Genomic DNA, 13,422 nt, shown 5'->3' on the forward strand with positions numbered 1-13,422 from the left:
GGCGTGTCCCCAAGACACTTCATTTCCCCCTTGGGTGAAGCACTGTGGCCAGCAAGGGGCCCCCACGGCACAGGCTGCGGCCGGGAAGGGGAGGCGGGGAGCCAGGGGAGCCGGAGGAAGCTCAGGCTTCCCCGCCCGCGTGGGCGCAACGAGGCGGAACCGCTTCGGTCACTCCGGCGGTGGTGTCAGTCTCGGCCGCCGGGGGTGGGCGGAGGCTGCCTTCCGCTACCCGTCGCCTCCGGGCCACGCGCCCCGGAGTGGGTGTTCAGGGTCCACCCCCAGAGCGGGCGGCAGCCGCGCCCCCTGCAGCGAGGGTCCGTTCGGGCCCGGAGCCGGCGACCGCGCTCCTCACCCGCCCGGCGTAGCACCGCCTCTGGCCCGGGTGCAGGGGCCCGGCGCGCAGGCGGGGGGCGCTGTGGCCTCGGCGCGGGGACAGAGCGGCCGGGCCGGACCCGCCTCTTTCCCCTCCCCTCCCGCCCCCCACGCGTCGTGTCGCCGGGAAGCCGGGAGGAGACAGAGCGCTCGGGCTCCACGGCGCTCGGCCGGCCCGCAGTCCTCTGACCGCGCGGAGCGGAGCCAGGTGGCGCCGCCCGAGCCCAGAGCCGCGACCCACCCCGGCCGCCTTTGTCTGGGAGCGTGTGGCCTGGAACCGCCGCTCTCGGGGGCCGGGCACGCGCCCACCGCGGTCGGTGACAGCTCGTCCCTCTCGGAGGGCTCCGGGACCGAGGGGCGGGCGGGCCGGGCCCTGCTCGCTCGCGCCTGCACGCCCGAGCGCGCGCACCGATGCCCCCGCAGCAGGGGGACCCCGCATTCCCGGGCCGTTGCGAGGCGCCGCCCGTTCCGCCGCGCCGGGAGCGCGGGGCGCGCGGGGGGCGCGGGCCCGGGGCGCCGGGGGGCCGGGGGCGCGCGGGCTGTGCCGAGGGGCGCGGCGTCAAGTGCGTGCTCGTCGGCGACGGCGCCGTGGGCAAGACGAGCCTGGTGGTGAGCTACACCACCAACGGCTACCCCACCGAGTACATCCCCACCGCCTTCGACAACTTCTCGGGTGAGCGGGGACGGGGGCGCGGGGCCGCGGTCTGCGGTGCCGATGGCCCCGGTGCCGCGGTGGGGGGGGGGGGGGCGGGGAGGGCGGCGCGAGGGTCGCGGGGCGGGGCGGGGGGGGGGGACCGAGGGGGCTGTGGGGCCGGGAAGCCGACCAGGCGCGGAGCGCAGGGCATTTCCCGAGCCTCGGGGACCCGGCGAGCGCGGAGCCTCCAGAGGCAATGGGGAACCCTAAAGCCGGAGCCTGGCGGAGGGGGCGGGGTACGGGGGACAGAGCCTACGCGAAAAGAAATGGTCGGGCAATTTAGTAGCAGACGAGCGAGTATCAGACAGGTCGAGTTCAGGTTGCCTGGTCAGTTTGCTGCGTAGGAAAGTTGCGTCAGGTCGACGTTGCTGGCGCCGCTGCCGAGTTTCAGTGGGAAGGTGACGCGCAGGTGGCCCTACCTGTGGCCCGGAGAGTCTCGGTCCTTTCCTTTTGGCGGTTCCCGTGACAATGGGCGTCTCCGCTTTAAAGAGCCAGAAAATACTCGCTTTGGTGAAAACGGCACTGGTAAAGGCTTAGGTCCGGATTAAACCTGGAGAGTAAACCCAATTTCTTAGGAGTCCCTCTCCCCTGGCCCCACTGCCCCTACTTCCATCTCCCTCATTGGCTGTGTTTCTGATGTCTTAGTATCTTTTCAGTTATCTCTAAGCTATTTACAGCTCTTAAGTATGGTATGCTGGGTTTTAGTTTGGTGGAAACAAAGATAAAGGGGTTTTCGGGGATTTTTTTTTTTTTTTTGAAATTCACAAAAACGTGAAAATCCACAGAGCCTAGTGTGAAACACTCCCTCTTGCTCTTCAAGGAAAAAAAAAAAAAAGAAATGTTTCTTGACCTCGTAGTCCCAATGGCAAGGGCTTGGGTACCCTAGATGAAAGTGTGCCGCACCTAATGGGTTTCCCACCTAAACAGTTTTGGGTTTTTTCCCCCCTTTCCTCCTCCCAGCTGATCAGTGTAAACATTAAAAGAACTGGGAAAGTTGTACTGAGACAAACTTGGGTGCTTAATTCAAATAGAAACCTCAAGCTGTGCCCTGAGGCAGGCCCCTGCCCAGTACCCCATCCCAGTGGAAAGGTGGACAGGCTTTCTTCTCTTTTTTAATCCTCTCTTTGAGCCGACAGGGTGAGATGAGTAGGGCCCGCTTCCATAAACAGGACAATGCAGGCAGCCTGTGTTTGCTCGTGTTCTCAAAACAAGCTACAATTTTCTGATAAACCATGAAGTCTTGGAACAGATCCCAAGGGAAAACAGAATTATTTGTGAGGCTTCCCACTGAGTTAAAACGGCAAGGTTGGTTCCCATTTACCCCCTAGTGTTGCTTTTAGGTTTTTTGAAACTAGTGTGACGGGCAAATAAATCTTCCGGGGCTGGGAGAAGAGTGCAGGCCCTTCTGGGGTGCCATCCGATGGCTCAGGGGTTTGTGGCCTCATCCTGGGCAGTGCAGTGAGGTGCCAGCCCAGGAGGGCTGTATACAAAAGTGCCTGCATGGGGGCCTCCTTGTTTTATTTTTATTTTTTTTATTTACAAAAAAAGTTTTTTTTTTTTTAAATTTTTTTTTTAACGTTTATTTATTTTTAAGACAGAGAGAGACAGAGCATGAACAGGGGAGGGGCAGAGAGAGAGGGAGACACAGAATCTGAAACAGGCTCCAGGCTCTGAGCTGTCAGCACAGAGCCCGACGCGGGGCTCAAACTCACGGACCGTGAGATCGTGACCTGAGCCGAAGTCGGACGCTTAACCGACCAAGCCACCCAGGCGCCCCCCAAAAAAATGTTTTTTAATGTTTATTTATTTTTGAGACAGAGAGAGACAGAGCATGAGCAGGGGAGGGGCAGAGAGAAAGGGAGACACAGAATCTGAAACAGGCTCCAGGCTCCGAGCCATCAGCACAGAGCCATCAGCACAGAGCCCGACGCAGGGCTCAAACTCACGAACTGTGAGATCATGACCTGAGCCGAAGTCGGACGCTTAACCGACTGAGCCACCCAAGGGCCTCCTTGTTTTAGACCAGTCTTTAATTCATTAGGGGACCCAGAATAACTGAAGGGTTTGGAGGGACAATGGTAGTTGCAGCTAAAACGATGTTTTTCCTGAAAGGGGTTAAAGGACACCCCCCCCTGATCATTGTTTTCATCTTGTTTTTAAGCGGTGGTTTCTGTGGACGGACGGCCTGTGAGACTCCAGCTCTGTGACACTGCCGGGCAGGTTAGTGTATCGTCGCTGCTCAGTGGTGGGAAGGGAACCAGCCTTTGAAAAGCCTCAGAATACCCTCCTTGCATAAACGGGGTCATTCTAAAGCCTCACGAAGTAGACCCACCCCTGAGAGGGTGACGGGGAGGGGGATAAAAACCGGGTTTGGCTCAGCTTCGAGTGGGCAGGACGGGGACAACAGGGTGAAGAACAGTTCTCTTCTCACAGGCGTTTCTGACCTTATTTACTCTCTGGTGTTTATTAAAAATTATCACTGACGCTCTGTGATCATTTCTCAAAGTTAGTTGGCGATGTAATCATTTCATTAGAAGTCAACCAGCCACATATTAAAGAAATTTGCTCGGGGCGCCTGGGTGGCGCAGTCGGTTAAGCGTCCGACTTCAGCCAGGTCACGATCTCGCGGTCCGTGAGTTCGAGCCCTGCATCAGGCTCTGGGCTGATGGCTCGGAGTCTGGAGCCTGTTTCCGATTCTGTGTCTCCCTCTCTCTCTGCCCCTCCCCCGTTCATGCTCTGTCTCTCTCTGTCCCAAAAATAAATTAAAAAAAAACGTTGAAAAAAAAAATTAAAAAAAAAAAAAAAAAAAAAAAAGAAATTTGCTCAAGAGAAAGATGGAGTTTTGGGGCACCGGGGTGGCTCCGTCCGTTAAGCGTCGGACTTCGGCTCAGGTCATAGTCTCGTGGTCTGTGAGTTCGAGCCCCGCGTTGGGCTCTGTGCTGACACTTCAGAGCCTGGAGCTTGCTTTGGATTCTGTGTCTCCCTCTCTCTCTGACCCTCCCCTGCTCATGCTCTGTCTCTCTCTGTCTCAAAAATAATAAATAAATAAATAAATAAATAAGAAAAAGATGGAGTTTCCTAAGCCGTGGTTTGACTTGCTAGGGCCACCTTTGTTCCCTGAAGCAAATGCAGGGGTCAAAGCTGTCCTGCACCAGAGTCATGAATGAACCTGGACTTAGTCTTTCCAAATCGTGGGAAGGTTAGGCACTTGGATCGGACACCCAGGGAGCGATGGGGATTCAGGTGTTTCCCGACGAGCTCCAGGGACTCATCATCACCCGTCCTCCCTTGGCATGGCGCTCGTCACCGAGGTCTCCTTGTTCCCTGTGAGAACCCAGGGTGCTGTCTCTTGAGTTGGTCAAAGTGACAGTTAACAAACATGTAGTCCTTCCTGTACTTTGTTAGAGCAAATGCTGAGGGGCACTTTGTAGGCCCGTAAAAGGGCCCACTTCACTTTCTGAGGTATCGTCACGTGACCTTCCGTGTTTAAGAAGTTGGCCTTCCAGTATTCTCTAGTGCCTCGTCCCAGCCAGGACTTCCAAACTGCTTACCTAGCCTGGGGACAGCAAGTTCAAACCTCCAGGTGATACAAGCCTGAGCAGCTCTGGTCTCCAGCTCAACGCTGGTTTGGCGGGGGCCACAGTGGCGGGAGTGGTAGCCCGGCCTCTTCTTTCTCTCCTCATCCTTCCCCTTCCGCTGCAGCAGGGAAAATCAAACGCCGTGTGTAGTCTGTGCAAAAGAGAGCACAAAGAACACCGCCGTTGCAATGTTTCATCTTTCTGGACGCCCTCCTCGTATTTATAGCTAACGCTGTATGGCTTTGCATAAAGCGGGAATATTTTTCCTACTCCGTGTCTGATTTTCTGACCTTCCAAGTGAGGTCAGAGGAGCACATCGATAAATATAGGCATCCCTGCTAAAGCAGGAAGGAGCAGCTTAACGGCCCGAGAAGGCACAGTTACTGGGGACCCCTGCGGGGGGGCCTGGGAGCAAGCAGCTCAGTGCACATCCCTGCCCACTGATGGGGCTCTCCTGTTACATGTTGGTTCTTGCCGCAGACACGGCTTCCTAAGTTGGGGTTCTGCCTGCATAGTGCCTGCCACATAATAGGGCTGAGTCGCGGTTTCGCATGGAGACAGACAAAGGAGAGCTAGGTCTTGGGGAAGTGCTAACTGAGGTCCTGGGCCTGCCCCTCACAAGACTTTACAGTCTGTAGGGAAGACAGACCAGTGAGGAGAACTTGTGGAAAGAAACCAGTGAAGTTCCATAAGGCGGAAGGCAACGTGGGCTCGGGGTGCAGGACAGGTGGGTCTGGGGAGAAAACCTCTGAGCAGTTTTGGAAGAGGCATAGGAGTCTCATCGGGACCGCTTTGTGGAAACGATCCTGAATTATTGAGGCGGGGTTTGATTTGTCGTAGTATGGCCTGTCTGAAAGTGGGGGAAGCACGAGGATAATTTTGGAGACATTTTCATGAAGAAATTGTTTAACTAGGGAAATAGAAGGATTTTGGTGCAAGTTGGTACGTTTTGGTTTATTTGGAAAATTTTTTTTTTTTCTCTTGCTCTCCCAGTGATGTTTTCGTTGAGATGGACTGTATTTCCTTTTTTTTTTTTTAATTTATTTTTGAAGGAGAGAGAGAGAGAGACAGAGCATGAGCAGGGGAGGAGCAGAGAGAGGGAGACACAGAATTCGAAGCAGGCTCCAGGCTCTATGCTGTCAGCACAGAGCCTGATGCGGGGCTCAAACCCACGAACCGTGAGATCATGACCTGATCCGAAGTCGGTTGCTCAACCGACTGAGCCACCCAGGCGCCCCTGGACTGTATTTCTTAAATGACGTATTGGTTAGTAACGCATACCTTATTATGTAACGGAGGAGGTGACCATCTAAAGACATGTAGAAAACTAACTTCAAAAACTATTCATGAAACCTACACGGTTGGTAAGATAAAGTCCTTTTTCCCCTACACCCCAAGTGTTATTTGGGACTTATTTGGACTCACAGCAAAGCCGGTCCAAGTGGTAGTTCTTTTCCAACTTCCTTAGTTAATCCAGATCTGATAAACTGCCTTTTAAGGGACTTGATGTGACACCTGCTGTGTTTCCCTGATGTTGACTCAACCAGTGGAACCCCCCCTGCCCCCATCCCTTCAGGCAGTTCTCACAGTAGCCTTATGACTTGTGTCACATCTGAGTCCCAACCCAGGGAAACGTGAGCACAGATAGCCCTAACCTGGGGCCCAAATACCCTGGTTTCATATGGAAGCTCGGGGCAAGAATGTGGCTCTCCTTGGCTGCATGAGGAACTAGAAATCGCTTTTTGTGCCTTCGGGTCTTCCTGTCAGGGAGGTAGGTGAGCATATAAGGCCTTACGAGGAGCTCTTAACACTGGACTCACAGTCTTACTTGAGTGAGAATAGATCGGAGACTGAGGGCTCTGCAAAACATACCTTTGGCAGAAGAGAAAGGACTGTCACTGAGATAGGAGTAGTTCGCGGTGGCATTACCAGGAGAAGCTGAAAGTTCTTCAGCCTTTTGACCCGTGAGGCACTTAGAAAAATCTCTGTGGTACCAAAAAAAAAAAAAAAATCAGGTTGCAGCTTGACCAACGTTACTGTTGAGCTGCCTGTCCGGCCCGCCCCGCCCCTGACGGAATTCTGTACGTCTTCCGACCCGGCAGGTGCATGCCAGTCACTGGGCCTCAGCACACGTTTCCTTGGGGGTGCGTTCCACTGGCCTCGTCCCCCATGTGCACATTGCATTTATTTCAGCAAATATCTAAGGTTTCTGGGCAGGCCGTGAGGAGGAGGGTTTCATTTCTGCTCGGCTCCCGGAGCCCCTTAGCCAGACTCCCCGGAGGTCTGGGGAGCCAGATTTCCAAAGGCCTGTCCCAGGGCCCAGCCCCTGTGCTTGTCTTTCTTTTTATTGGAAATGCAAGCCCAGATTCCAGGCCACGGCCGAGGGTGACTGCCTTCTCACAGCGAGGTGCAGCTGCCTGAGGGAGCTGCCTTTACGTGGGGCTCAGTCTTGTGCTTTTGCTTTGAGGCCTCCGAGAACAGAAGGAATGTTTTATTACGAGGTCTTCAGAGCGAGGCCGTAGTCTACCTGGTCGGGTTTCTGCGTTTATTCCTGCACACAGAGTTGGCACTAAGGAAGCTAAGTTGTTCTTTTTAAACCGTCGTTTGTAGAAGACACGTGGCAGTGACGTTCCGAAATGCCAGATTTATTCCTGAGCATTGTAGCCGGCTGACTTCAATATTGCTGGTTGTTGCCCTACAACTGAAATATGGAGCTTCAAATGAAGAAAAAAAAAAACAGATCCAGGTTTTCTTTACATCTGCAGAAAGGCTGCAGATACGGAATAATGTGCATGTCAGTAATGAAAACCTGGATGACATTTCACTTTTTCTTGCCACTGGGAAGTGGTCTGTTATAGTCCACTTGCGGATGGCTGGCGCCCACCGACAGAGATTTTATTTTATCTATTTTTTATTGTTTTTAACGTTTATTTATTTATTTTTTTCATGATCGCTACACCCAGTGGGGGACTTGAACTCACGACCTTGAGATCGAGAGTCCTATATGTCTTCCGACCTGAGGCAGCCAGGGGCCCCCACTGATAGAAATTAAAAAAAAAAAAATTTAATGTTTATTTCTGAGAGAGAGAGAGAGACAGAGTGCGAGCAGGGGAGGGTCAGAGAGAGAGGGAGACACGAATCCGAGGCAGGCTCCAGTCTCTGAACTGTCAGCACAGAGCCCGACGCGGGGCTTGAACCCACAAACCGTGAGATCATGACCTGAGCCGAAGTCAGACGCTTAACTGACTGAGCCACTCAGGCGCCTCAGAAATTCTAAATAGGAATGAGATGATGTAAATATTTTCCTATGAGAGAGGTGAGTGAAAGCTTTCAGTTAGCTGAATATGGGACTCCAGGAGACTATAAAGAAATGCTGACTTGGAGGCAGACATCTCTGCAAGGGCTGAGGCCAGGTCTGTCTGTTCCCAGTGAATCCCCTGGCCCTGCCCGGGGCCCGGTGTCCAGCATGCATCTCTGTGAAGTGGGTGACTATTGCAGATATTCAGCATGATGCTTGGTTTCTATAATGAATTAGAATTATTCCATCCAATTCTCTATATTTTAAGAGTAGGGTGGGTATGCCCTTTCTCTGGTCCTTTATCTTCCCAAAGCACCGTGCGTGGAGGCCCCTGGTATTTGCAGGGGGTAAAAAAAAAAAAAAAAAAAAAAGGCTAAAGGAAGTAAGAAAAGGAAGAAAGGAGGGAGAAAAAGAGATAAAGCAAGAAGGAGGTACATCAAGCAAGAACGAGAATGTGTTAACCAGTGTTGTAAGTGATTTGCCAGTGAGAGTGGCCTATGAGAGGTCTCAGCTCCAATTCTGGGTCTGTCCTTGTGTCTGATTAAAATTCTTCCCTGCACTGTGTGTGCCCTGAGTGTGTACAGGTACAGATAGGTGAGGCGGGCGTCGCTCACAGCTGTCATGGGGACAGGCAAGCCTGGATTCTTCTTTTTTTTTTTTAAGTTTATTTATTTTGAGAGAGACAGAGGCAGCGGCTGGGGGAGGGACAGAGAGAGAGGGAGAGAGAGAGAATCCCAAGCAGGCTCTACTGTGTAAGCACAGAGCCCGACAAGGGGCTTGAATCCCCAAAACCGTGAGATCATGACCTGAGCCAAAACCGAGTGGGACGGGTAACCGACTGAGCCATCCAGGCACCCTAAGGGCAGGGCTGGATTCTTGAAGACAGGAGCTGTGTTAGACCAGGGCTCACTGGGGTCAGCTTGGAGACCTGGGGATCAGTGTGGATGCTGTCTAAGTTTTGGAAGAGTGGCTAAGTACCACAGTTGAGAGAGTAAGTCTGGGTTACTCTGAGCTGAAGGCTAGATGAAGTCAATTTTATTTCTAAAATTCACCCGATGTAAATACTTTTTCTGTGGTGAGTTGCAAGTGGGTCATGAGTGTTGATGAAAACACCGAACACTTTGGGCAGATTGCATGGGGTTGGGCGTGTGGGCCCCACTTAGGGGAAGCAGCAGGATTGCTTTCCGAGGCCCTGGCAGTGGGCTTGCTATAACCCTTTCCGAGGAAAAAATTGGTAAGGGGGTCTTTTTGCTAATGAGAATGGATTTAAAAAATAACTTTCGGGTGCCTTGATTGGTTGCAGGATGAGTTTGACAAACTCAGGCCCCTCTGCTACACCAACACGGACATCTTTCTTCTGTGCTTCAGTGTGGTGAGCCCCTCATCCTTCCAGAACGTCAGTGAGAAGTGGGTGCCCGAGATCCGATGCCACTGTCCCAAAGCCCCCATCGTCCTCGTTGGAACTCAGTCGGATCTCAGAGAAGACGTCAAAGTCCTCATTGAGCTGGACAAATGCAAAGAGAAGCCGGTGCCTGAAGAGGCAGCTAAGCTGTGCGCCGAGGAGATCAAAGCCGCCTCCTACATCGAGTGTTCGGCCTTGACTCAGAAAAACCTCAAAGAGGTCTTTGACGCGGCCATTGTCGCCGGCATCCAGTACTCAGACACTCAGCAACAGCCAAAGAAGCGCAAAAGCAGGACTCCTGACAAAATGAAAAACCTCTCCAAGTCCTGGTGGAAAAAGTACTGCTGTGTCGTATGATGTTGGCAAGAAACCCGGAAAAGGCAGTTTTTAGATGAAGCCGATATTAGAAGCTATATTAGCTGACGTGACTCCTTTTATTGTGTAGAACCTGGATAGGAAACGCGTGTGTATGCGTATAACAGGTGGAGCTCTCAGTTTATGTATTCTTTCTTGCCTTCGATGTTTTTGTTTGTTTCAGCTTAGGGACCAGCCAATTCTGCAAGATATTTCTGAAGGGAGTTGAGCAATGTTCCTAACTCTGGAAAAGGAGAGCTCCGAGACCTCGGGATTAATTCATATCTGATATGAAAGAGAGCTGCTCGGATGTGGGTGTCAAGGATGCAACTTGGCCGCGTTATGATGCGCAGAAGGACCAACGGCGAAATGGTGTGGTCGACCCTCCCTTGATGAAGGGCTACTCGATGCAAGGACGTTCCGTACGCGGGCCGGCCAGGGAGCACCCGCCAGAATTGCGTTTAAACGTCCACACTTAAATCGTCCCGCCTGCAGGGAAGTGAACATTCTTGAAGGGCCTGCAGCAAATGTTTGTAGGAGACAAAATGACCTTTATTTCCCTTAAGTCAGCCAAAATGTGCACACACACACACGCACACGCACACACGCATGCATGTACGTACGGCTATATTTGCTGCTGATTCAGACTTTTAAACGGTTAATGGGGAAAAGCACGGCCACGAAAAAACATATGAGGGAAGCTCAGGTTCCTGCTTTTGTTACTTTTTTGAACAGCTCTCTTTTTGATGATACCCTACTCAGAGATGGGATTTTAACTACGTCTCGGCACGTCTTTGAGGCCACCTGAAAACCAAACGTGAACATCTCTTGAAACCTGTTTTAAAATGGGTGTCTCTTGAAACCCGTTACGACAACCAGTGAAGTCCACAGATGCCTTTCAGGGACCTGGCAGCAGGGCCCGGCGCTGTGTGTCACCGGGCTCGTGGGGCCGGTCTGCTGCGGCCGGCCGGGGGGGCGGTGGGGTGGGGGGTGGGGGGTGGGGGGGTGGACCACAGCCCCCTCGCGAAGCTGCATCCTTCCTGTGGGACAGCCAGAAAACCATATGCTTGTGAAACGTTTGTGTTCTTCAAGGTGGCAGAATTTTTAGAGCTTAGTCCTCTGGAGAAAACAAGTGCCGTATCAGAGGAATAGTTTTCCTTTGTGATGGCAGTGCTTCCGAAGTGCCAAAAAAGGTAGCCTGACGCGTTGAATTATCACGTCCGGCTGCCGTGGGTGACACAGACTCACCAAGGTCGGCTCAAAAACTAGGGATAAGCTCTGCAGAGCCAGCGGAGAGAAGCGTCTCCTCTTTCCGTGGGTCTTGCGTTGTCTTTTTTATATTCAAAAAAACTAATTTGTGTTTTTCTATGGAAGAAATCAAAGGTTGGGACGGGGTTTCTTTCACCTCTGTTGGCAAATCAGATTAACGGGTTTCCTTGTTTGAAAATGAAAACACATGGGTTGTTTGCTATTTATTTTTGCATCCGTTGGAAATTGATAATCCGCTGTTTCCTGAAGCATTTAGTTCTTTTTTTTTTTAAATTTTTTTTTTTCAACGTTTTTTATTTATTTTTGGGACAGAGAGAGACAGAGCATGAACGGGGGAGGGGCAGAGAGAGAGGGAGACACAGAATTGGAAACAGGCTCCAGGCTCCGAGCCATCGGCCCAGAGCCTGACGCGGGGCTCGAACTCACGGACCGTGAGATCGTGACCTGGCTGAAGTCGGACGCTTAACCGACTGCGCCACCCAGGCGCCCCTGAAGCATTTAGTTCTAACCTGAGGGAATAACGTTACTTCGTTGTGAAAATGCTCCAGACAGACTTCCCGAAAAGCAGTCTTGCCTGCCTGGTCACAGCTATCTGTGAGAATAGCTTTCCGGGCTGGGCTCCGCCCGCCCTGCTGTGCAGACCAGGTGGGAGAGGGGGTAGAATTATTTGGGGAGTCATTCTAAACAGGGTTTTTGTATTTAAACAAATGTCATGGAGTGCAATGCAAATTAATTTTTAAGTCGGAACACGAAACTTGGAAGAAATTTTATGCATGTGATAGCATATGGGGCAGCTCTCGGCCCCCCTGGAGAGGCCACTGGCACCCTCTGCCTTGGAGGGCCACTGGTTGAAAGCTGTTGGTGAAACGCGCCTGTGTGGCCCGGTTCTGAAAGCTTTACGCCAGCGCTTTATTTCTAACCCAACTTGATACAGCCTGTACCGTTAGCGCTAAAAAATCTCGAGGGTTGACCTTTAAACACCACCATTTTTCATATGTTGCTGCGTTTTATAGAATAGTAAAGGTACGATTGATTGTACTTAATGCTTTCCTCCATTCTTGTTTCTTTGTGTGACTTGGGCAGAAACGTTTTTATCAACGTTTTTTTTTTTTTTATTTATTTTTGGGACAGAGAGAGACAGAGCATGAACGGGGGAGGGGCAGAGAGAGAGGGAGACACAGAATCGGACAGGCTCCAGGCTCCGAGCCATCAGCCCAGAGCCTGACGCGGGGCTCGAACTCACGGACCGCGAGATCGTGACCTGGCTGAAGTCGGACGCTTAACCGACTGCGCCACCCAGGCGCCCCCAGAAACGTTTTTAAAAGTACGGCTTGAGGTAAACGTAAAGTTGATCCACTTCGAAGCTTACCCATCGTTAAACTTGCAGCTTGGTATTGCAGAGGAGATTTTATGAGTCGTGCTTTAAGAAGATGCCACCTTCGCTTAACTCCCACGGTGTAGGCCAGTCATGATTTAAAAATACAATATACTTCCCAAGTGTGTTCTCTCTTTTTTACCACGTATGTGGAAGCGAACCTTTTGTAATGTCGTTCTCTGTGTTTGACAGACTTCAGAGAAACCACGCAGCTATCACCCAAGCCAAAATGAAGGCAGAGTCTTCTCCCCGACTGTCGTAACCTGGTGCCTTACCAAGTTGTGCTTCTCTCTTTTTCAAGCGTAAATGATGTTGAGCAGAACGCTGTCCTTGAAAATGCTATAAACGAGGTGGTATGAAATAAATTCTGACCTACAGATACAACTGCGCTTGCCTTTTCTGCCGAAGAGTGTCAGTGGAGGAGGAAGTTCGGCCCCGTCGAAAAGCAGGCCGGTTGGCAAGCCTCAGGCTTCCGTGCTGGGAAGCTGGAAAAGCCCAGAGGCATTTTGGGAATCCTCCCTAACCAACATTAAGTGCTTATTGAAAATGGGGTTTTGAGAATTCTGGGGTCACGGTCTGACTTCGGCGCGCTCTGACGTCAGACGCAGGTGTCTGTAGTGGATCACGTGCTGGTGGCCCGTGTGTGTCCCCGACAGGAGCACTGTTCTTGGAGCCAAAGGTCTAGGCTCAGAGAAGCACGTAGTGTCTGATGATGGGGAGGTCCCTGGATGTGAGCCTCCGTTCCCTTATGTGTGAAAGTACTGCCTTCCCCCCCCCCCCCCCCCACCCCGCCCAGGCTATTTGAATCCTGAATGAGAACACATGTGCACATGTGGGTTAGATGGCCAAGATCTGGAATAGCCATGAAAGGGATTAGAAGGTGCCGTGGGCCCCACCGGCTTTGCAGTGGAGACCAGCAGGGCTCAGGGTTCCCCGTCTCCGAGGGCTGGGAGGTGCCCACGTGGTGTATGTGAACTTGTGGTCAGCCTTCCCATGGTGCCGCCAGGATGCAGCCCTTACACCAGGGGAGGTGGCCCTGAGGACAGGAACATTCTGAGAGGCCAGATGTCCTCCTGCTTC

The 13,422-nt window shown here is 52.2% G+C and overlaps 1 protein-coding gene across 1 annotated transcript; it reads left to right on the top strand.

Annotated features, from left to right (window-relative positions):
- Positions 1-544: 544 nt before the first annotated feature.
- RHOU (ras homolog family member U) lies at positions 545-10,671 on the top strand. Its single transcript, XM_058696077.1, has 3 exons — positions 545-1,045; positions 3,228-3,286; positions 9,246-10,671. The coding sequence occupies exons 1-3, from the start codon at positions 784-786 to the stop codon at positions 9,699-9,701; spliced, it is 777 nt and encodes a 258-aa protein (XP_058552060.1). The 5' UTR covers positions 545-783; the 3' UTR covers positions 9,702-10,671.
- Positions 10,672-13,422: the final 2,751 nt, after the last annotated feature.

The sequence above is a fragment of the Neofelis nebulosa genome, chromosome 13 (genome assembly GCF_028018385.1).
Source record: "Neofelis nebulosa isolate mNeoNeb1 chromosome 13, mNeoNeb1.pri, whole genome shotgun sequence".
In the NCBI taxonomy this organism is placed as follows: domain Eukaryota; kingdom Metazoa; phylum Chordata; class Mammalia; order Carnivora; family Felidae; genus Neofelis; species Neofelis nebulosa.